Consider the following 25423-nt stretch of genomic DNA (forward strand, 5'->3'; position numbering starts at 1 on the left):
TATTAATACCAGATAGAAGTCTACTTCTTCAGAAATGAATAGAGACCCAGAATATGAAGGGGATAAATATAAAATAAACTTTTACTTTCAGAAGTATTTTTTCTTTTAAAAAATTCTTGATTGGCCGACATTGAGTGAATAGAATTATGCTGTTGTAAGGCCCTTATAATATTCATGAAGTAGTATAATTTTCTTTAATGATACTGTTATTAGTCAAAAATCAATATTTAATCTCTAGACAGAGTCAGCATACTTCTGTGCAGAGGCCAAATATGGTTTGTGGCTTGTTTTGTATGGATTATGAGCTAAAATTCATTTTTGCATTTTAATCAATTGATTTTTTTAAAAGGAATATATGATAGAAACTATATATATGACTTTTAATACCTAAGATACATAATATCTGCCTCTTTACAGAAAAACAAATTCTGATCCCTACTCAAGAAGAACCACTTAAAAAATACATTAATATGTATGCAAAAAGAAAAAGATGTAGTTAAAATGTTAATGAATGAAATATTTTTTTAAGACAATGAAAAGATTCACTCAAAAGAACAAATAGAGGGGAGCCGGAGTGTCCTGAGTGGTTGGTTTATCCTGAGTGGTTGAGTATCTGCCTTTGGTTCAGGTTGTGATCCTGGGATCCGGGGATTGAGTCTCTCATCAGGCTCCTCACAGGGAGCCTATTTCCCTCTGTCTGTATCTCTGCCTCTCTCTGTGTGTCTCTCATGAATAAATAAATAAAATCTTAAAAAAAAAAAAAAACAGAGAATATATATGTGTAGAATTAAAGCCACACATAATTTTACATACATTAATATATACTTCAATAAATTTTAGAACCCAGATAAAATGAGTAAATTTTTAAAAATATGAAGCACAAAAGTTGATGATGAAGAAATAAAGCACAAAAATAAGCCTTGTAGTTTATTAAATAATTAAAATGAGACCATGTCACTTTTTCTCAAACTAGTCAAACCAAGATATTTTTTTCAGGTAAGTTCTGGAGCATCTTAAGGAAAAAAAAAATAATTGGTTTCTTCTATAAATCATTATACAAAATTAAAAAGAGTTAAAGCTGTCACCTCATTTTACGAGGCTGTATAATATTAATACAATAGTCAGGTAAAAAATACAGTAAGAGAAAATTAACGGTTCATCTCCCTTGTGACTATAAGTAGAAAATCCTAAACAAAATTTTGATTGAGATAAAAGGCCTTTTATGAAATGTAATGCCCTATAGTATAACAGTGGTTAGCAAAGCTAGAAATGAAAGTGGTCTTTCTGACCTGGTAAAGGTTACATACCAATACATTCACCAAGTATGTTACTAAAAGGAGATTCTTTTAAGATAGAGATAAACTGGGATCCCTGGGTGGTGCAGAGGTTTGGCGCCTGCCTTTGGCCCAGGGCACGATCCTGGAGACCCGGGATCGAGTCCCACGTCGGGCTCCCGGTGCATGGAGCCTGCTTCTCCCTCTGCCTGTGTCTCTGCCTCTCTCTCTCACTGTGTGCCTATCATAAATAAATAAAAATTAAAAAAAAAAAGATAGAAATAAAAAATTTCTCCACCAGCGCAGTGACTGTTCAACATACCACTAGAAGACTGGAGATCTTGGAAGAGGTTTTAAGAAAAGCAAAAGAAAAAGAGTTACAGAAAATAAACAAGAATAAGTCAAATGAGTTGATTCGCAGGTGATATAATCATCTACCTAGAACAAAAATAGGGGAGTCCACAAAGAACTAGTAAGATAATTCAGTATATGTGCCATATAAAAGATGGATTTATGACAGTTTCAACTAATGAAATTTAAATAAACAAAAACCAATAAAAATTTTTATAAAAGTTACTACACATTAATACCAACAAAACTGTAAATAAAATATGAAGAAATCAACCAAGAATATACAAGAAAACTTTTAGAGAAAACTTTTGAGAAAACTTTTGAGAAAGCTTTAAAATTTGATTAGAAAGCAGACAGGATATCCTGAGCATATGGAGAGATATTTTGTACTTTTTTGTTGTACATTTTATATTATAAATATATCAATGATCACCAAAAATAAAATTAGAAATTCAGTGCATTTTTAATTCAGTTTTTATTTGACTTTTTGAAGAACTTAACCAACTTACTTTAAACTTTATATAAAGAATAAAACTTCACTAATAGTTAAATAAAAAATTAAAGATGGAAGATTTGCCTCATTTGGCTATAAAGACATATTCAGATTCAATATTAAAAAATATTATACTAAAAAATATACTGTCTCAAGAATAGGCAAGAAAGCAAAAACAATAGAAATCTCAGAGACAGATAACTATGCATTCAGGACTCAAATTCTCAATATAGATGGCACCATTAATTCAGTGGGAGCTAAGCAGAGTCTTTAGTAAATAGCATCATAAGAATATATAAATAGAAATAAAATTGGATCCCTATCCAAAAGGATGAAGGAACTAAATGTGAGAGAAAAAAAATATGTATTTAAAATGATGGGGAAAGAAATATAGGAAAATGCTTTGTGACCAAAGGTGGAACAGAATTTCCTCAGTTTTGAAAAGTATAATTTATAAGCCAATAATTATCAATAAGATTGATAAGTACATGATAGATATAAGAGATACATAGATGATAGGTAGAGTACCTCTGTGCTGCATTCTTTTTAAAAATTATTTTATTTATTTATTTTAGAGAGAGAGTGCGCGAGAAGGGGGTAGGGGCATAAGGAGAGGCAGAGAAAGTCTTAAGCAGACTCCACACTGAGTGGAGCCTGACACAGGGATGCATTTCAGGATCTGAGATGACAACCTGAGCTGAAACCAAGAATTAGACACTTAACCAATGCAGCCACCCAGGCTGTACTGCATTCTTCTTGACACTAAGCATTTTGCTGCTTTATATTCATAACCTAAATTAGATTCTATGACTCTTTCAGGCTTGTTCTGAGCTCAGTCTCCGACTATTTTGCTGCCATGTTTACAAGTGATGTTTGTGAAGCCAAGCAAGAGGAGATTAAGATGGAAGGCATAGACCCCAATGCCCTCTGGGACCTTGTTCAATTTGCATATACAGGTACAGTAAAAGAATTATAGCTTCATGTTGCTTTCTTGTGAGTTTTAGAATTTTAGCATGAGATTTAAAGCTTAAAAAGTGCTTACTTTGTATCTTTTTTCAGTTGAAAGATTATCTAACAAAATAAAATCAGGTACCTTTTCATTTCTATGGAATTACAAATGTATATATGTATATGTATGCTCTCGTCTTTTCCACAAAGGGCTTAATAAGCTTATAAAAATAAATAGTCAATGGAATGAGCTTGGGAGAGGAGCAAAAAGGTTATTAATTATCAAATAAGAATTTTTTTAATGTCCATCCTTAGAGCATTAGAAAGAGAAATAGATTCTCATTTTCTTTCCTTTTAGAAAGTATGGGTTGGAATAATTCTTTCTCCTTGAAATTTATTATTTTAATATTAAATCTTCACAGAATATTTAATGTGGACCTGACAAACTTAGTTGAAATGGACAATGAAGATATTTAGAGTTATGGAACTGACTATTTTTTGAAATTTTTGTTTTCTGATCTACTATGTTGACACTTTCTAATGGCCTTGCACTACATTATATTTAGTGCATTCAAGTGAGTTTGTCAATTTAGCAAACATTCGCTGGATGTTTCTAAGTATGCGAGTATCAGCTATATCCTTGGCGAACAAACTAATGAATAAGATGTCCTTACCTTCCAGAAGTTCGTAGTCCAAGTGGAGAAGAATTAGATGACAGAATAAGTACAGTATAATGTGACACATTAAGACAGTGTTGTAAAGCATAAACCTGCTGTTCAAAGCATTATCAGGGCTCACATTCATTTGAAACATTTTAATAATTTTCAAGATTATTGTGGTAAGGGGAGACATTATAATAAAATCTTGGGATAGAAGCAAAGGTAGATAGTAAGAATTGAAGTAATATTTTAAAAAAATGGCATGTGGTTCATTTTGCTAGAATTTTCTGTCATGGTATGAAATAAGAAAAAAGGCCAGGGCCTGATTATCAAAGCAGTGGGACTCTAGTTTAAGGAGCTGTGTTTTTGCAGCCTTCCTGGTTATCAGGAAATATGTGGGCATTGTAAAGATCAGCAACTAGAACTAAAAGGCTGTAGGAATAGTAGGAATCTGTCTTCCTGGAGGATTTGGCTTTTCATAGAGAGGAGTTTGCTAATATAACAATCAGTAAATGAAGCCTCTTAGAAGGCTCTGGGTGCTAAATTTCAAAGTAGCAATTTGATGGGCGGATGCAGACATTTCCTAGCCTCAGTTATTTTTATTTTTATTTTTTTAAGATGTATTATTTATTTTAAGGACAGAGAGCAAGCACAAGTGCCCTCAATGAAGAGAAGGGGCAGAGGGAGAGGGAGAGAGAGAATCTTAAGCAGACTTCCCATTGAGCAAGAAGCCCTACAGGGCTGGATCTCACAACCCTGAGATCATGACCTGGGCCAAAATCAAGAGTCGGGTGCTTAACCGACCCAGGCACCCCTGCCTCAGTTATTTTTTTTTTAAGATTTATTTACTTATTCATTAGAGATACAGAAAGAGAGGTAAAGACATAGAGCAGAGGGAGAAGCAGGCTCCTCGCAGGAAGCCCGATGTGGGACTCAATCCCAGGCCCCTGGGGTCGCGCCCTGAACCGAAGACAGACGCTCAACTGCTGAGCCACCCAGGTGTCCCTGCCTGTTATTTTTAAATTATATTTTTTCAAAACAAATATTGCACTGGACAAAGTTAAGCAAGTAAACATGTATTCAAGGCTGTTGCAATAGGGGAAAGAGACAGAATTCAGTCTCTATTTAATTCTGCTGAAACAAAGGGAGAGAGAGATTTTTAGGGGCTAGGATGAGAAAACACAAATCATCTATGTTTGCTATTTGGCTTTATCTAGAAGAAAAGTAGACTTTTTCCTATCTAAGTGACATAATGTAGTTTTACAACTTAGAGCAAGGCATCCACTCAAATTGCATTTCTATTCTCCCACAAAAATAGGGGTGCTATCATCCTTGAAGTTGACATTTCAAAGAGAATGCCTCCAAGTCCTTGAGAGCAATGTTCCTGAGTTGTAAAACTGGCAAAAAGATTTTTAAAATTACATCTCAAAGGGACAGATAGAGAATTTATAATTAAACATTTTCTTAAGTAAATAATATGAAAAAAGGGAGACCAAAGATCTAAAGTTCAAGAAGTAGTCTGTTTATATCTTGGTCAGGCTGAAGGACCACTAAAATATCTAGTCAATTTCAATTTGCCTGCAACCTGAAATAGTAACATAAAGGATTTTTGGACTCCCAGCCAGAAGATAGCAAACATAACCACATTATTGTTTCCTTGAAAGGGAAGAATCATGAAGCTTACATTTTAAGGATCTTTCTAGCAACAGAAAGGCATAATTTCACCCCTTACCATCTCCATGGCCTGGCAACCTTGCATTTCTCTGCTTCAAAACTAGGTCAAAAGACGCTCATCATCATGCAGCACAAAGTTGGAAGGTGTTTCAAAGCTCCCTGCTGAATGTAACGACCCAGATTTACTCAGCTTTACAGAGGGCAGACAGGATACAAAGTGGCCTTTCAGTTGCCACTGCTGCTTTGGCCTTTGCTGCAAAATCCATAGCTCCCTGGTGGCTGATAAATTTCTAATTATTAGTTTATAGAAATATTACATGATCATTTACAAGCTGATATTAGGAGAGCCTTAGGCATAATAAAATACAGAGAGAGAGAGAGGAGAGATCAAGTGAGCAATGACAGAAATGGATAATAGGAGGTATCTGAATATGTGTCCATTTTAGGTAGTGCACTAGTTAGTTTCTAAGACTTTTCTTGGTAACAGGCTAAAAGTAATTGCATCACAGAAGACAGAAAATATGAATGAGCAGTAAAGACACATAAAGGGTCAGGTATTTGGTAATATTTTCTTAAATTTTGAGGTTTAAGAGGCTTTGGAGAAATTAAGGAGGATCAACTATGTAAAGAATGGATAGTTAACCATTAGCTGTAGAAGTATTCAGTAGAGATACATAAGATCGCTTTAAAATGATTTAAACAGATAAAAATTTCCATGAGACCTGGAAAGTATGTAAGGTTTGAAAGAATCATAGGGAGCAAATTTATGTTTATTAACTTAGAAATTAAGGAAAAGAATGAAAGGGTAAGTAGCTTGCAAAAAATTTTTGATTAAGATAAGCTTCAGTGATTATAAGGTTTAATAATATTTGATTTGAAGAATGAGGAATTATCCCTTAAAGAATTCCAGGTAGTAAAATTTGCACATGGTAAGTCATGGGAGACATCTTCTCTGTCTACCCCTCTTTTCCCCTACTCTAGCAAATTAGAATAAGAAGATGTAGGACCAGGGGCCTGGTAGAGCTTCGGTAAGAACTGAAGCACGTATTTACAGGGTTTTGTTTTTGTTTTTGTTTTTGATTTTTGGTAACTAGGAAGAGTGACCTGGATACCCAGGAGGTGACTACAGTGGTGGGAACAGCTTGAAGAAGATAGGACTGTTTTTAAAGGAAAAACATATAATAATAAAAAGGTTAATACTAGATGTATGTAATATAGGATCAAGAAAACCAGGTCTTTGTGTTTACAAAATTAAACATTTTTAGAAGTATGAAAGATTAAGATACAACAATAAAAATGATGTCTAATTACTACAGTATGAAAATTAGCTTCTTAAAATAGAAGGCACCATGAGGTCGATTTTTTTTACACATCGTCACAGCTCAGGAATGGAAAGGAAATGAAAATTCACACTGTTGTTAGAAATCATTGTATATCTAACATGAGGTTCACATCAATTTTCCAATTTTTAATGAGCTGTTTAGTTTCAAAGTTCTTTTTAAAACTTTTCACTGAATTTTCTTTACAATTTTTAACAAGAAATCTGAGTACAATCTTAGCTATTCGTGGAGAGCAAAAGATCCAAAAGCAACAGTGCATGTTTTAAAATACTGCCCTTTTATAATTGGTGCCTTACATTTAAGGTTTGAATTTTTGGTTGTAATCTAAAGGATATGTAATTATATGACTGTGTATCAGTTTTTCAAAATCAAACCATAATTCAGCTAACAATATTTGAGCACATTGCATGAAGAGAGTCCCACTAGGGACTAGAAGATAAAGTATAAATTCAGACTGTATGGATATAGATTAATATAATATAAACCTTTAAACAAATTTGGCAATTAATAAAATTATTAGAACAGGGCATAGTGAAAAAACTCTTAAGATCTATGTACCACTGTCCACTTTATGACATTCTCAGTTTTATATAGTGTCAAAAGATTTAAAAACAGCTTTTTAAATATTTTCCTACATGTATTAGAGCCTCTGTTCTGTATTTTACTCATCTAAGAAAGACACTTGAGATAGTGTCTGTTGAATCTGTAATAAAGCCTATGATTTGAATAATGAAGTCAAGACTGTTCTGGAATTTTCTACAGAACATACTCAGAAGCATAGAATCAGAGAAGAGCTCTGATTCTACATATATGTTTATGGTTTCTCATCATTCTACTTTCATATTACTTAGAGAGTTAGAGATGTATAAAACTGTAGTAATTCCATCCCTTAAAAAAAGAAAAGAAAAAAAATCCATCCCTTACATTATAAATTTTACAGATGAACATTTTTCCTATGGCTAATTATGTGATGCAAAGCAGAGGCACCAAAACTATTTTTTTAAGAATACATATTTGATATTTCAAATAAGCATTGATAGACTCATCCCAAGACAAGTAAGAACTTTGTTGGTCTCCTTTGAATTTACATGAGGGAACAGATTTTTTTTTCAGCATTTAAGAACCTCTGAAGTTCTTAAGGCAGTCCATCAATGAGATAACATAACCTGACAAAGATCAATAGTAAGACAATGAATCTATTACTAGAATGAAACGTCATGACACACATTTAATGGCATTTTCTCTACTGAATCAATGTCCTTTTGTAAAGTTACCCAGTTATGGCGAAGTTCCTTGGAATGGCTTGTGACTGTCATGCCCTCAAAATAGTTTGGGTATCTTAAATCGACAACCATATTGCTATGTAGTGGCTCATTGCAGGTTTGGGTCACGCCTCTTCCTTTGTCATAGCTCAGGAATGGAAAGGAAATGGAAATTTACACTGACGTTAGAAATAATTGTATTTCTCATATGAGGTTCATATCAATTTTCTAAATTATTGATTCTAGTTCCCACAGAAGGCAATGGTACCTAATGACTTAAGCGCAGTAATGCCTAACACTCCTTGTCCTATAAATGCATTGAATGTCTTTTAAGTTTTACTACATGCCCACTATGTACTGTGCCCTGTGATGGGCTCTGGAAGACAATATACTTAATTAAACCCATTTTCTGCCTGTAAGGGACTTTCCACTTTAGTGTATAAAATAACTTTTGTTGTCTTCTTTTGTTATAAACATCCTTTTGATAGACATAGTCTAATATTTCTTCATTAGAGAATGATACAGAACAAATTTCGAAGGCTATTACATTGATTGTGTGTATATGTAAATAAATATATATATGTAGCTATACATACACACACACACACCACACACACTCATATCCGTATATGTGTGTGTATATATATATACTGAATACTGAATGTGTATATACTGAATACTGAATTTATTTATTTGTTTACTTACTTACTTATTTATTTCAGTAAGTATTTCAGTTCTGGCCAAAAAATTGATGATTACATTGTGATAATAAGAGGAAATGTAATATATTTGAAAAGGATGCTCTCAAGTTCACCGTATTTTAACATTGCTTTCAGATTGATAGAAATTTCCTTCTGGTTTATCTTTTACATACTCCCAACTAACCGAACATGCTTGAAAATATACTGTGTTCATTGATGCGTAAGGAAATAGAGTTCTAACAAATGTGAAAGATGGGATTGCAGGCTTACTAGCAAAGTGTCAGGTCCTGTAGAGAACTGATAAGGACACGGTTTAAATAAAGGAAGCTGTCCATCTAGCAGTGGTATTAAGAAAAGAGGTAGAAAATTAAACTGCCAAATGGCAAACCTTTAATCATACTGAAGAGTTAACTTCCTTATAAGAAAAAAAAAAAGGTTTATGTGCCACTGAAGTTAATTAAAGTCTTAGTACATGCTAACAAATGTTACGATAGCTTCTGCTTCCTGTCAAACATTTGAACAAAATAAGTACACACATACAAGGAGCCGAGATGTTTAGTGTTCTGCTTTATATTAAAAAAGTGTACATCAATACAGCCAGCCTGGACTGAATATTGTAAACTCCCCTCAGAATTTTTTATTGTAATTAAAAGTAAATTATTATTTCATTTTTATTACTGGTTTAATTCAAGTGGCATAAATTATGCAAGCACATTATCAGAATATTATTTTTAATCTTAGAACTTTTACTAGATAGAAAATTTCTGTTCTCAATTTAAGAAATTGAGCCTTTAAAAATTAGTTTTATCTATTATTATTACCCATTAATTAAAAATATTGATTTAGTAATTTCCATAGGATGCTGTGATAATCTATATATTCAGTAGGAAAAAAAAGTAAAAATAATGAAAATAAAAATAAATCAGCTGTATATTGCCATCCTACTTCTACCTTTTCATTATCACAAGAACCCCTATGTATGTGTGTGTGTGTGTGTGTGTGTGTGTGTACATAACAATGATTAATATAAACTAAGTTGGGGGAAATTATTATATCAAAATAGATAATAAAAATTATGTATATTTTCTGAATATTTTATAACATTTTATGATTACTAAATTACATCTTGGCTTCATGCTATGGGATTCCATTGCCAGACTGAAAAAGAAATTGATATGTGAAACAATATTTATTAGCAGTAGTGGAAAATGTACGTCTCTTCTGCCTTTTAGTTTTACATTCACTTCCTGTGTCCTCAAGTAAGGAAAATCCCCCAGGTCTCATCTGATAATCAACTTTGCTTTCCTAAAAAATTTGCTTGGATTTTATTTTATCATTGCTCACAATCTTATAATTGTTTACATTTTCCTTTGGGTATTAGAAATTGTTTAGGGAAGTTGTTTACATGCCATTTGGGTCCTACATTTTGCTTTGGATCCTAGGAAGGCAGGCACTGAATCATATACCACTATGGCATGTGTGTAGAGTACATGGTATGTATTTTGGTACATTAATCTGTTACTTGACTATATTTTCTTAGGGTCACTTCATTTTCACTCTAATCCCAAAATATCTGCACACTTGATTCTGTTGTACTTATAGTGTAGTATGTAGGATTTAACATAAAAAATATGCGAGGTTTTCTTTGGCCTTCACCAGGACTAATATTCAACCAGAACTCACTGAGATGTTTCAACCCAGTATTCATTCAAATTGTTGGGCTTTTATTCTAATTGGCATGTATTTATTTCTTACTTCTCAAGTACTTTGATTATATCCCTTGTGCTGCCCCATTTTATAGTTAAAGATCTTGGTCAACTTAGTTTTATAGTGTCTTAATATTATTCAACTCTAAGAAAGGAAAATAATAATGTCTAAGTAAGAGGATTGTTTTAAAGAGTAAATGAGCTAATAAAAGTATGTGGGTTTAGTATAATGCTTAGCGTATCATAAGCACTCAATTATGATGATTAATTGTAATGGGTATTTCTGTATTACATCAAATCCTTTGCACACTCTGTTATAAAAAATAAAACTGAAGACAAAATGAGGAAAGATTCATCATTTTGTCAACATATATTTATTAATTTTGAATCTGATTTATTATATGAGTTAATATTACAATATGAATTCTAATTCATATGTATAACTTGGTATATGTCTTTAGTGGTACATTTTGTTAGACCACCCACTTGTAATTTTACTGCCTGATATGTATTAATTATGTTTTTGTCATGTATTGCATTCATTATTTCAGCATATCTTATCTCATTCTACACAATAATATTCTGAGATGGGCAACTAGTCATATCTTATTGTCAGATACAAAAATGAAAATATCTTAATATAGAGGGCAACAAAATTACATGGATGTGAAAGCATTGTCCGGTTTTCCCAATGGCATTTCAATGTCCTTTGTGCTAGGTCTGAAGGTATTCAACTTCCTATTCGATTAATGATAAGGAATGCTGCTTACATGTACTTATTGCTACCTTCCATTTTCCTAATACCAACTGCCATCAAATATAATTTTTTCTTTACAATTAGTTTCTTTTTCCACAAAATCACGAACCAACCTCACATTTCTGAACAATACACATCTTTTCAAATTACTACTTTATTTTTTTTCAAATTACTACTTTAGTTGTGTTTTGACTATTTCTCAAAACTTTGAAATTTGATAGAGTTGATTGTTTTTGCAGATAGAATGTGGTAAAAAAAAAAAAAGCTAAAAACAATAAGCAAACAAAAACAAGCAAATAAAATAACTCCAGTCACTGCCCCTTCTGAAGACTTCCAGAAATCACCGTTTTGACCAATTTGCCACCTTCATTCAGGAGAGACTTCCCCTTCTTGTTGGAGACAGGAAATTCATAAAAGGAAAGATGATAAGGGCTACCTAACAGGGAAAACATATCAGCCAGAAGTGGATATCCTAAAGGAATACCTTGATCTCTGCCTCCTTTAGATTGTGTGTTTAGCTTTCTTAGACACATTACAGCACAATTGTAGTCCTCTTACATTCCTCTACCAGAGAAGATATTTCACTAAATGACATTCGTGCCGGTCTGATACCTGTTCCTGCCTGTCTTTTCTTCTTTGGAGAAATGTTTAGGATTGTATGTGTTTGTGGTGGGGAGTGTTGGGGAGGGCAAGTGAGGTCTGGGGCTACTGCAGAATATCAGCAAAGAAAATCTAGACTGGTATTGGAAGTTCAGTCTTGTGAGAATTGAAAAAATTACTTTAACATGTAACATTTTCCTTTATGATTCATTCATGTTTGCAAATTGTAAACAGTACTTTGAAATATATGTCATTAATATTTTTAATGTGTTTTCCTGGACTATAATATAGCTATAATATAGTCTACTATCTGATAAATGAGCATTTTAATATAATAGGACATTCTAAAAATTTTTTACAAGTTATTATTTTATTTATCAAGTTAAGTTAAAGAAAATATATTTATAACCTCCAGCACAAACCTCATTTTTTGATATGTATTTAATTTAAATTTGTCATGTCACAAAATGGCTCAAAATGGCTTCACAGTAAAATATGTAAGAGAGAGAAATGTTATCAATAACCTGTAGGGTAGTGTTTTGACATGTATTTGAGAGTTAAGTGTATATTCCTACAATAACACTTTGTAACTATTTCAAGGCTGAGAAATACTGATTATGATTACGGGCTGTTGGAAGTGAAGATTTCAAGAAAAATATGAATGCTTGTAGCCAGAAAATGAAAGTGGTACATCTCTGAAAATCATCAAAATGATACCAGAAAAGGAATAAGTTAATATATTAAGCATATTTTGAGAGCCAGGCTAGTGCTCCAAAGAAAATTGTTAAACAAACAAAACAACATCTGGCAACTCAGAAGCCTGGAAGTGCAGAGCAAGTGGGTAGTATAGCCTCATGCACAGGTTGGATGGTTGAACTCTCAAACTGGGCAGATTGACATATGATAAAATATCAAAACTGCAGGCTTTTTGATTTCCACATCACAACCGTCCAAGTCAGTGCAAAAAATCTTTAAGCAACCTAAGATAGAGCAACTTTGTTGATGACTGCAATTCAACTTACTTCTATAAGAACACACTTCTCCATAATGTTATTGTAAAATCTGTCTGGTAAGAAGTTATATTTTCTTATACTTATCCTTTTCAATTTCCCCTCTATTTTTCTGACAGAAGTAGAACAGTAAAGGAAGAACAAATATAAAAAATCATTTACAGAAGCCACAAGACTGATTTGGTCTTAATTTTGTGCCTAAGTATAAGGCTTTGAAATTCAAGTAAAAAAAGACTTCAAAGAGGCATTCAGATTCAAATCTATAACACCTCTGGTATGATTTACACCATAAGAGTCTTAAGATTCTGTTTGTATTCATAGAGATTACATACCAATTTGCTTTAGCTTCTTATCCACCAAGGTAAAAAAGGAAGCATAATCAATTATGTTATACAATAAAAGCATATTTTGCTCAACATAAACACAGGTTTCTAATATTAAAATCTCAGAAGAAATTTTTTTAATATTTGAATATTTGTAAAACACTATATGATATACTTCAGACATCTATACTGATATGCCAGAAGTGGATATAATAATGAATTATGGAACTATTTCTTTTGTCTACTGATTCAAATTCAAATGATATTGCCCAGACACACAGATTACTAATAATTTCATGCATCAAACAATAAAATATTAAATTTCAGGGATAAAACTCAGTTGGGTTGAAGGTACATTTAACTTAAAGAGATTGGTATTGGGGTGCCTGGGTGGCTCAGTTTGTTAAGTGCTGGGCTCTTGGTTTCTGCGCAGGTCATTATCTCAAGGTCGTGAGTTCAGGCCCCCCTCTGTGCATGAGCCTGCTTAAAATTCTCTCTCTCTCCCTCTGTCCCTCCACCTATCCCCCACCTCTGCTCTCTCTCTTAAAAAAAAAAAAAAGAGAGAGAGAGAGAGAGGGAGCAATTGGTGTTACTGATGCTGAACTCAACATGTTCCACCTAAAGTTATCCTAAAGTATTAAATTCTGTAATCGCCAAATGAGCATATTTGTGGTATATTTGGCATACCAGTTGACAAACTCTGTTATTCACAGTAGAAGTTTGGATAATTTGTATAACTATGTGTTTTCTCATAACCTAAATTTCCTTGAGTCTTAAGTGACAGCCTGTGTTAGACTAAACCCTACAGCAAGTACTAGGAGTAGGAAAAAAAAACTAGGGACAGAGTGGTAAGTTATGAAATTCTGAAGAGAAGGGGTATATTTTATGGTTAAAGTCAAGTAAGTTAAACACCTGTGTATGAATGTGGGTCAAGGGAATGTTCAGAAAAAGTCAAGATTTTTCTCAGCAAATAACTCCTTGTTCTTTCCAAATGATAGATATGTGAGAATATTAGCTTTAAAACTATTTAGGTAAATGAAAACTACTGAAATTTTTAGTTCGACCTGACAGCCATTGGATTTTTTAAAGAAAAAGGTGTGCAGATAGAATTAGAAAAATAATGGCCTTTATTTTTGCAACTACCTTTTCATTGGTCCTTGCATAAATATTTCCCTGACTTTTTTAACAGTGAGCCAGCCCTTAAACTCTGAGATATATTTAGTGCTCAAAAAACATAAACTATGCTTTTCTTATGGCTGAAATCCATGTATGACATAGTTTATTAATAAGCTCGAAGTTGATAGAATTTTCCAGGCATATCTTGTCATTCTACTTCCTAAAACTGATTTGCTATGGTTTTTTAGAGAACAATCAGGATTTTCTTCTAAATGAGAGGTAGAGAGAGAGATCAGGAAGCCAGTAACATGGCACATATTAGAATAAGAAATAATTTGAGGGTAGCAAAAGTCCAAAGTACAGTAAAAATCAATTTCTTTTGGTAACTGTTAAAAAGACATGTAAGCCTGCTAAAAATAATAAAATGATGTAAACCAAAATTTTCTTAACTTTCCAGCCTTTTTTGAAATGCTCAAAAAATGTAGGAATTTGTTGATATAAATAAATTACTAATTAAATAAATAACCAAGAATATATAAATCTCTCATGTAGAATTCCACATCATTCATGTCATTAATCTACCCTCAAGGAAATTAATCATAACACCCCATTCTTTAAGTGTGGCCATGCATAAGGACCTCCTGCCAGAAAGCATAGTTTGGAAGAGAGATAAAAGGGTCTTTTTACAATGAAGAAACCTGAGAAACACTACTTCTACTGTGGAGCCACCTTATTGATTGGAAGGTGGGAAGCACAGTGGTGAAAGAATTCACCCAAGGCAGAAGAAAGGAAATAGAGGTTTACTGGATTAGGAGAAGGAGGGGAAGGGGAGGAGGATGGAGAGGGGAAGGAGGAGGGGAGGGGGAGGGGGACAGGGAGGGGAAGGGGAAGAAGAAGAAGAAAAGAAGAAGAAGAAGAAGAAGAAGAAGAAGAAAGAAGAAAGAAGAAAGAAGAAAGAAGAAAGAAGAAAGAAGAAAGAAGGAGGAGGAGGAAGGAGAAGGAGAAGGAGAAAGAGGGAGAAGGAGAAGGAGAAGCAGAAGAAGAAGAAGAAGAAGAAGAAGAAGAAGAAGAAGAAGAAGAAGAAGTTGTTGTTTACTGAATACACTATTAAGGGAGTAGTGGACAGGACAGCAAGGGAAAGACTCTACATCTATTAAGTGATCAAAGTTGACATTAACAGTGGTAAGTCATGTTGATATAGTATGTGCATCCCAGTGTAATCATGATTAGATGAATCCCAATTGAGGGACATTCTACAAAACACTTAACCGGAACTCCTCAGAATTATCAGTCATCCAAAATAAGGAAAGTCTGAAAAATTGTCACAACCAAGAGGATCCTAAGGGGACAAAAAGACTAAATGAAATATGATATCTTACATGGGATCCTGAAACAGAAAGGGGGCAACAGGTAAAAAATCCAAATAAATGAGAGTAAGTATGGACTTAATAATAATAAAAGTATTGGTTCATTAATTTAACATATGTATTTTACTAATGTAAAATGGTAATAACTAGGCAAAATGGGTAAATTATATGAGAAGTCTCTGTACTATGTTTACAAGTTTTCTGTAAATTTTAAGTATTTTAAGAAAAAACTATGAAAAAATGTCTATGATTTAATTAAACATTCATTTTTTTTTTTTTTTACATTTTGTTTTGGTTCTAGTGTGGTAATGTTATTATTTCTTTCTTTCCACTGAAGATAGATAGATAGATGGATAGATAGATAGATAGATAGATAGATAGATATAGGTAAATAATAGATAAATTTAATTTACCTAATGGATTTTATAGGCAATTTTTACACCTAATAAAATATATTCTTTTTTTAAAGTAACTGATTTTATAAATAAAATATAGTTATATAGCACATTTGGTAATAGGATATCACTTTTCCATTAGTAATACAACAGTGTAAATTCAGTCTTCCATAATCTTTACTTTTTCCTCCCCAATCTATTTTACATATTTTCACTCCAAAACAGTATATGTAAGTATATTCTTTTCTAGAAAATCACTTTAAGTCTACTGATTTATGTTTGGAATACTCAGTAGTTTTAGCATTTACTTAAAGTGAGACTATACATATATGTAGCACACATTTGGAGGTATCCTATTCAAAAGGCATTCCCTTCTTATTGCCATAGTTGACTAATTCTATCGATCTAATTTGTATAGGGTCAATATTTCTTCACTAATTCACAAGAGACATATAGGAAGGGGGTAGTTTCTCTTTCAGGGGTATTTTCCTATCTGCATCTGAAGCTTGAAACTGTGGCAGCTAGAGGAAAACAAGGCGGTTGAGAAAATGGTTGCTTTCTGATGATGTGTTGAGCCTTTCAATTAATCATTTGTGGAGACAATCTTCATCTGCACTTGTCAAAAGAGATAATAACTCTTTCCTTATTATTTAAGAAAATTTTCTCAGGGCTTTCCACTATCATAGTCATAGGTTCCTTAGGTATTCAAAGTTTCATGTAGGTAGGAAATATTCTTAAGCTAATTTTCTATGACACAGAAAGTAAAAATGTGTAGTATTTACCTATCCATATGTCTAAAGCCATTTATGAGTATTATGCCTTAAAAGTTAACTTGGAATGAATGTGTAGAACTAATATTTTTTCATTAATAGTATTCATGGCTTCTTTTTAGATTCAATTTTAAGTCAAATATTTGGCAGATTTTTGCCTTTTTACCATACAAGACTGTTACAGTAATAGCCATGTTTTATATAAAGAAAAAAATATATAAAGAAAAATATCATGCATGAGGTAGCTCAATTTGTGTGCACTCAAGCTCAACACTCACTAATACTCCATTTGTGCCTTCTGACTTTTACAAATGATCTTTTCATTGGATATAGTTCAAGTTGGAAAAAATAGAATGTTTTAACTCTTTTGAAACAAATAATCCTTATATCTTCCAAATTTGCATCCATAGTTACCACAGGTACCTTGAAAAAATTAGTCTATAGATAACCTGTGAAAATTCAAAAAATTTTCTCCTTTTTCCTTTTTTTAACAAGAAAGGAAGGAGAAGTGCCCACTAAAATATGATCTAAATTATTATGAAGTATAATGGTAGATTCAATATTTGCATTTGGACTATTTGTTTTTATAAACAAATAACTTATACATCCTCTGGCTTATTACACTGACATAACATCTCTGAATTACTTTTCGAGTGTTGATCTGAGAAGGTAAAGATACTAACATGCACACACACACACCATTTTATATATTAGGTTTACATTTATAAGATAATTTTAACAATATGTTGATCAGGTATTTTAAAAGGTAATAGCATATATGAAATTGCCATAACTATAATATGTTCTATATATTGTAAACTCTAAGAAAAAATTAACGCATAACACAATTTCTCTAAGTTATGATCTTTGTGATTTTGTTAGTAAAGTTTGAATTAAAGCCCTTGGAAAATATAGGTGTTAGTTCACCCAAATCATCTTTGCTGGCATTTAAGTACTCTTTTTAGAAGATTTATTGATGAATAATTGACATGGAATAAATTGCATATACATAAGGTGTACGATTTGATGTTTTGATACATATATATATACACATACCCCCATAAAACCCTTACCATTACCAGAGTAATGATTATATTCATCATCTGCTTTTCTGATTCCTCTTGTTGCTTCTCCTTGCTCCTACTCCATACTCAGATAGTGATGATCTATCTACATCATTAGTTGGGACATTTAAGAATTTTAATTAAGTTGGATCATAGAGTTTATTTTTTGTCTGGTTTCTTTCACTCAACATAATTATTTTGCACTTGGCATACTTAACCATAATGTTGCATATATCAATAGTTCTCTCCTTTTTTGAGTAGTATTCCATGGTAGCCACTCCCCACCCTGCCTGATTTGAAGTTTTGTTTTCAACAGTTTCAGCTACCCAAGCAGATGATCCTCTATCTGACATTTAGTCAGAAGGCTGGTAGTAAGGTAATGTTAGGTCACAATGCCTACCTCATTCATCTCACTTCATCTCATCCCATAGGCATTTTGTCATCATACATCATCATAAAAAGATGAGTGAGTACAGAACAATAAGTTATTTTAAGAGAGAGAGAGAGAGACAGCATTCACACAACCTTTATTACAGTATATTCTATCATGGGTTATTTTGTTAATCTTTTACCATGCCTGGTTTATACATTAAACTTCATTGTAGGTATGTCTGTATAGGAAGACAGAAAGAGAGTTAAGGATATCCATGGTTTCAGGCATCCCATGGAGGTCTTGGATCATATCTTCCACAGCTAAAGGGAACTACAGTACTACAATTTGTTCATCCGTTGACTTGTTAATGAACATTTGGGTGGTTTCCAGTGTTTGGCTGTTACAAAATAAAACTACTATAAAAATTCATGTACAAGGCTTTATATCAACATATTGTTTATTTTTCTTGGGTTAATACATAGGAGTGAAATGGCTGAGTCATTTGAGAAGTGAAATTGTAAAACTGTTTTCCAAAATGGATAGACCATTTCACATTTCCATCAGCCGTGTTAATGCATGTGTAGTGGTATTTCATTGTGCTTTTAGCTTCTAGTCTCCTAAATATTAATAATGTTGAGCATTTTTCATCCATGTATCTTCTTTTATGGAACATCTGTTTAGATCATTTGCCCATTAATTTTTTTTCTTGTTATTGAGTTTGAGAGTTCTTTATGTATTCTGGAGGCAAGTACTTTATCAGACATATGGTTTTGCAAACATTTTTTCCCGGGCTTGGTTCATCTTTTTTGTTCCTTTAATATTATCACTTGCAGTGATTTTAATGAAGTCCAATTTAACAATTTTTTTGTGGATTATGTTTTTGATGTTTTATCTAGGACCTCTTTAACTTAATGTCACAAAAATTTTGTTTTCTTATAGAAGATGTATAGTTTTAGTTTTTACATTTAGGACTATGATCCCTTTTCAGTAATTTTTTATCTTTCATTAGCCTATCACATTTATTATTTTATATTCTGTAAGTTAGTTTTTCATGCATAAAGTTACTGGACCCCAAACGTTTTGCCTCAAATCTAATGTCTTAAAACAACAATCATTTATTTAGCTTATAAGTTTGTGGCTTGTCAATTGGCTGGACTTGGCTGAGAATTTTTTCTGGTGTTTTAGAACTAAGCTCAATCATGTATTGGTGCTCACTTGTCTGTCAGCATCTACCAGCAGGGCATCAGATTGATGAAACAGGCTTGCTCAGGCTTAACGACATAATGGTAGAAAGGTCTCAAACACAAGAGAAATGCTGCTATATCCTTCCTTGGCTTATGTTTTCCACCTTTCCTTTGCTCATGGTATTTCCCATAGTCAACCTAAGAGTTAGTATGTAAGAGTATTGCCAAAGAGCAAAACTATAAAGAAAGGAATGACTAACCTAAGAGTTAGTATGTAAGAGTATTGCCAAAGAGCAAAAATATAAAGAAAGGAATGACTAATGATCATATTTGCATTTTACCTTACCTGCTCTATATTACCTGAAAGTCCTCTTGTGTACCCACTGCCCTCAATTTGGAAAAAAAGAAAAAGTCCCTCTAGAAGGGGATCTAAGTCTGCTTTCCAAAACTTGACTCAGGTTCTGATCAACAAGGATGTCAATCTTAGATCATATTTAACCTCTCCAAATAATAGTCATGTGTAATGCTAAATGTGAAGGGACATACAGTTTACCATATTATTATACAGCATTTCAAATTGATAAAAGTTACTGAGAATATTTTAGTGGACAACTGTGTATCTTTCTCCTAGCTTAAGGAATAAAATATGAATAAAATCAAAACTCTTTGTCATGAGGGACATATTTCTCCCTTATAAAGAATATGATCACTATCCTGATTTTGGGATTTATCATTGCCATATAGCTCTACATAGTTCATATATATTATATTTTATATTTCTACCTACACAAAATTGTTCAGTTAATATATATGTTAACTGCAAATTATTCCATATATATTTGTTCAAGTCCCCTTTTTCTCTAAACTTCATTGTTGTTAGATTAATCCATGTTGATAATGTAGATCTGATGCATTGATCACTGGAAGACTGCTCTTGTGTTCTATTTGCTTCATGGGATGCTAGGCTTTATGGGTGCTGTGTAGCTGGATATTGTAGTGAAGAGTATTATACATTGTATTTATCTGTAATTTTTAAAGTGAACAGTTTTTTACTTGTTAAATTATTTAGAACTAGATAATCTGTTATTGTTAGTGGATTAGTCATCATGTCATGTCTTCAAATAAAAGCAATCTCCTATATAAACATAGATTATGATAATGAATAAATATCTAGAAACTAATTGTAAAACCTAAGGGCACACAGATTATTTTCATATACTTTACAGTTTTTGATTTCACACAAAGGTTTATGATTCACTTTTAATTAAGCTTTGTATAAGGTGTGAGGCAGTATCTAAATTAAACCTTTTTGCATTCAGAAAGCCAATTGTTCCACTACCATTAGTTGTAGAGATTGCTTCTTCATTGATGTACCATTTTGAGTAAATCTTAAGATTGTGTGAGGTTTGGATTAAAATACAAGTTTTTGAATTCCTGTATGAGTTTTTTCAATTTTGGAGTGAAGTCTTTTGGGTTTTCCACATGGAGTATCACGTAAATGAGAAGAATGAGATTTTGACTTCTTTGCCTATTCAGATGCAAAGAAGTCAAATTTTTTTCTGATTGCTGAGGCTAAGACTTTTAGTATGATGTTTAACAATGAGTGGTGATAGTGGACATCCCTGTCATGTTCCTGACCTTAGGGGAAAAACTCTTAGTCTTTTCACCATTGAGAATGATATTCCCTGTGGACTTTTTGTACATGGTTTTTATGATATTGAGGTATGTTCCCTCTATCCCTACACTATGAGGAGTTTTAATCAAGAAATCTTTCTGTACTTTTTCAAATGCTTTTTCTGCATCTATTGAGAGGATCATACGGTTTCTTCCTTTCTTTTATTAATGTGATGTGTCAAATTGATTTATATGCAATTGTTGAACCAACATTGCAGCCCAGGAGTAAATCTCACTCTGTTGTGGTGAATAATACTTTTAATGTACTGTTTGATTCTATTTGCTAGTATCTGGATGAGAATTTTGGCATCCATGTTCATCAGGGATATTAGTCTGTAAATCTCCTTTTTGGTAGGATCTTTGTCTGGCTTGGGGATCAAGATAATGCTGGCCTCATAGAAAGAGTTTGGAAGTTTTCCTTCTATTTTTTGAAACAGCTTCAGAAGAATAAGTATTATTTCTTCTTTAAATATTTGGTAGAATTCCCCTAGGAAGCTATCTAGCCCTGGACTCTTGTTTTTGGGAGATTTTTTATTACTGCTTCAACTTCTTTGCTGGTTATGAGTCTATTGAGTTTTTCTATTTCTTCTCGTTTCAGGTTTGATAGATTATACATCTCTAGGAATGCATCCATTTCTTCTAGATTGCCTAACTTGTTGGCACATAGTTGTTCATAATATGTTCTTATAATTGTTTGTATTTATTTGTTGCTGGCTGTGATCTTTCCTCTTTCATTCATGATTTTATTTATTTGGGTTCTTTTTCTTTTCTTTTTGATAAGTTTGGCCAGGGGTTTGTCAATCTTATTAATTCTTTCAAAGAACTCGCTCTTAGTTTCATTGATCTGTTCTATTATTTTGTTGTTGTTTCTATTGCACTTATTTCTACTTTAATCTTTATTAATTCTCTTCTCCTGGTGAGTTTAGGCTTTATTTGCTCTTCTTTTAGGTATAAGGTTAGGTTGTGTATTTGAGACCTTTTTTTTCCTTGAGAAAAGGTTGTATTGCTATGTACTTCACTCTTAGCACTGCCTATCCTGCACCTCAAAATTACTAGAACTCATACTGGAATTCAACAAAGTGGTAGGATATTAAATCAATACATAGAAATTATTTACATTTCTATACACTAATAATGAGACAGAAGAAAGAAAAATTAAAGAGCTGATACCATTAAAAATTGCACCAAAAACCATAAGAGACCTAGGAATAAACCTAAACAAAGAGGCAAAGATCTGTACTCAGAAAACTATAGAACATCATGAAAGAAATTGAAGAAGACACAAAGAAATGTAAAAACACTCCATGCTTATGGATTGGAAGAACAAATATTGTTTAAACGTTTATGCTTCTTAGAGAAATCTATAAATTTGATGCAGTCCCTGTCAAAATATCATCAACTTGGGACGCCTGGGTGGCTCAGCGATTCAGAATCTGCCTTCGGCTCAGGGCGTGATCCTGGAGTCCCGGGATCAAGTCCTACAACAGGTTCCCTGCGAGGAGCCTGCTTCTCCCTCTGCCTGTATCGCTGCCACTCTCTCTGGGTCACTAATGAATGGATAAATAAAATTTTAAAACAAAAACAAAATATCATCAACTTTTTTCACAGAGCCGGAACAAACAATCCTAAAATTTGTGTGGAACCAGAAAAGCCCTGGAATAGGCAAAGGAATGTTGAAAAAGAAAACCAAAGCTGGTGGCATCACAATTCTGAACTTCAAGCTCTATTACAAAGCTGTAATCATCAAGACAGTATGGTACTGGCACAGAAACATACATATAGGTCAATGGAACAGGATAGAGAACACAGAAATGGACCCTCAACTCTATGGTCAACTAATCTTTGACAAAGCAAGAAAGAATATCCAATGGAAAAAAGACAGTCTCTTCAACAAATGGTGTTGGGAAAATTAGACAGCCAATGCAGAAAAATGAAATTGGGCCATTTCCTCACACCATACACAAAAATAGATTCAAAATGGATAAAAGACCTAAATATGAAACAGGAATCCATCAAAATCCTAAAGAACACAGCAGCAACCTCTTTGACCTTGGCCACAGCAACTTCTTGCTAGCCATATCTCCAAAGGCAGGAGAGACACAGACAAAAATGAACTATTAGGACTTCATCAACATAAAAACCTTCTGCATAGCAAAGGAAACAGTTAACAAAACCAAAAGACAACTGATGGAATGGGAGAAGATATTTGCAAATGTCTCATCAGATAAAGGGCTAGTATCCAAAATCTATGAAGAACTCATCAAACTCAACACCTAGAGAACAAATAATCCAGTCAAAAAATAGGTGGAAGATATGAATAGACATTTCTCCAAAGAAGACATGTAAATAGCCAATAGACACATGATAAAATGCTCAACATCACTCAGCATCAGGAAAATACAAATCAAAACCACAATGAGATACCAACTCACACCAGTAAAAATGGCTAAAATTAACAAGTCAGGAAATGACAGATGTTGGCAAGGATGCAGAGGAAAGGGAACACTCATACACTGTTGGTGGGAATGCAAGCTGGTACAGCTACTCTGCAAAACAGCATAGAGGTTCCCCAGAAAGTTAAAAATAGAGCTACCCTACAACCCAACAATCATGCTACTGGGTATTTACCCCAAAGATACTTACCCTAATGTTCATAGCGGCAATGTCCACAATAGCCAAACTATAGAAAGAGCTCAGATGTCCATGGACAGATGAATGGATAAAGAAGATGTGGGAGCTATATCTATTTCTTAGCCATCAAAAATGAAATCTTGCCATTTGCAACAATGTGGATAGAGCTAGAGGGTATTACACTAAATGAAATAAGTCAATCAGAGAAAGACAATTATATGATCTCACTCATACGTGGAATTTAAGAAACAAAACAGAGGATCATAGGGGAAAAGAGGAAAAAATAAAACAGGGTGAAATTAGAGAGGGAGACAAACCATAAGAAACTCTTAATCAAAGGAAACAAACTGAAGGTTGCTAGAGGGGAAGTGGGTGAGGGGTTGAGGTAACTAGGTAATGGACATTAGGAGGGCACATGATATATTGAGCACTGGGTATTACATAAGACTGAGGAATCACTGACTGGTACCTCTGAAATCAATAATATATGTTGTGTGATTGATTATAAATAAAAATTTTAAAAATAAAATAAAACACAAATTTTGCACATGGGTATCTCACTGTATCAGTACCATTTCTTCAAAGACTATCCTTTCTCAAAATGTCTAGTATCTTTGCAAAAACTAATGATTTATATATGGGTAGTTCTAATTCTGCAGTCTATTTTTATCCATTGATCTGTCCATATTTAGATAAGTACCAATCAGTTTTAATTACTGTAGCCTTGTAATAGTTCTTAAAATCTGGTAGCATTGTTACTCCCACTTCGTTCTGTTTCAAAATTGTTTTGGTTATTCCAGTTCATTGCATTTGCATATGAATTTTAGAATCAGCTCTGTAATTTCTTCAAAAAGTCTACCGGAATTCTGAATATGATTATAATAAATCTGTAGATTAATTTGGGGGTGAATTGAGATATGAATGTTATATTTTTCAGTCCATAAGCACAGTATATCTTCAACTTTACCTACCACTCCAGCAATTCTAATTAGAATGCTGTGGTGGGACATCCCAAGTATATGCCTCCAGGTTCAGTGATTTACTTGGGTGGCTCAGAGGACTCAGCATATTGTCGTACCAATGGCTATGATTTGTTATGGCAAAGGGATTCAATGCATAGTCAGGGAAGGGAAACAGGTAAAGTCCCATAGAAACAAGGCACAAACTTCCAAAAGCTCCATTCCAAGTGGAATCACACAGGGCACACTTAATGTCCTCTTCAATGAGATGTGACAAAGCATGTGAATTGTTGCCAACCAGGGAGATTCATTAGAGACTCCATGCCCTGGGTTTTATCGGGGGCTGATCATATAGGCAGCCTCTGCTTAGCATGTACCAAAATTCAAGATGGAAAGGAAAACAGGTGTTCAGTATAAGCCATATTATTTTTACAAACACCTTTGATACAGTGAGCCATTTGTAATAGTTTATGGTAGGAACTCCTTTGAAATCTAAGATTTTAGACACCAGTCAAGGGCAAGTCTTGCAAGCAGGCCTTTTCAAAAATAGTAGGTGAGGGCTACTGTGTGATTTTTTTTCCTGCCTAAGTGCTGTTGAAAACAATTCGTTAAAATTAAAGGAAGTTATTCTCCCAATGTTCTGAAATCACAATAAAATGGAATCCATAAAAGCCATGCCATCTGCATTCATCTCTTTTATCTGATTTTCACAGGACTCATGCTAGGAAGTATATAACCATATTCTTGGCAATCTTACTAAAAATTTTTAGGTAAAATTCTTCCAAATGTCAT

The 25423-nt window shown here is 33.2% G+C and overlaps 1 protein-coding gene and 1 long non-coding RNA gene across 2 annotated transcripts in view; one reads left to right on the top strand and one right to left on the bottom strand.

Annotated features, from left to right (window-relative positions):
- Positions 1 to 5568, bottom strand: part of LOC144287919 (uncharacterized) — a 133017-nt gene extending 127449 nt beyond the window's left edge. The window contains exon 1 of the long non-coding RNA XR_013355742.1: positions 5458 to 5568. This is a non-coding gene — a long non-coding RNA (uncharacterized LOC144287919). The remainder of the gene's footprint in view (positions 1 to 5457) is intronic.
- KLHL1 (kelch like family member 1) overlaps positions 1 to 25423 on the top strand; it is a 362820-nt gene that overhangs the window by 133406 nt on the left and 203991 nt on the right. Inside the window, exon 3 of the mRNA XM_077855417.1 lies at positions 2938 to 3074. Coding sequence (XP_077711543.1) covers positions 2938 to 3074 — 137 coding nt within the window. The remainder of the gene's footprint in view (positions 1 to 2937; positions 3075 to 25423) is intronic.

This window comes from Canis aureus, chromosome 17 (genome assembly GCF_053574225.1).
Source record: "Canis aureus isolate CA01 chromosome 17, VMU_Caureus_v.1.0, whole genome shotgun sequence".
Classification (NCBI taxonomy): domain Eukaryota; kingdom Metazoa; phylum Chordata; class Mammalia; order Carnivora; family Canidae; genus Canis; species Canis aureus.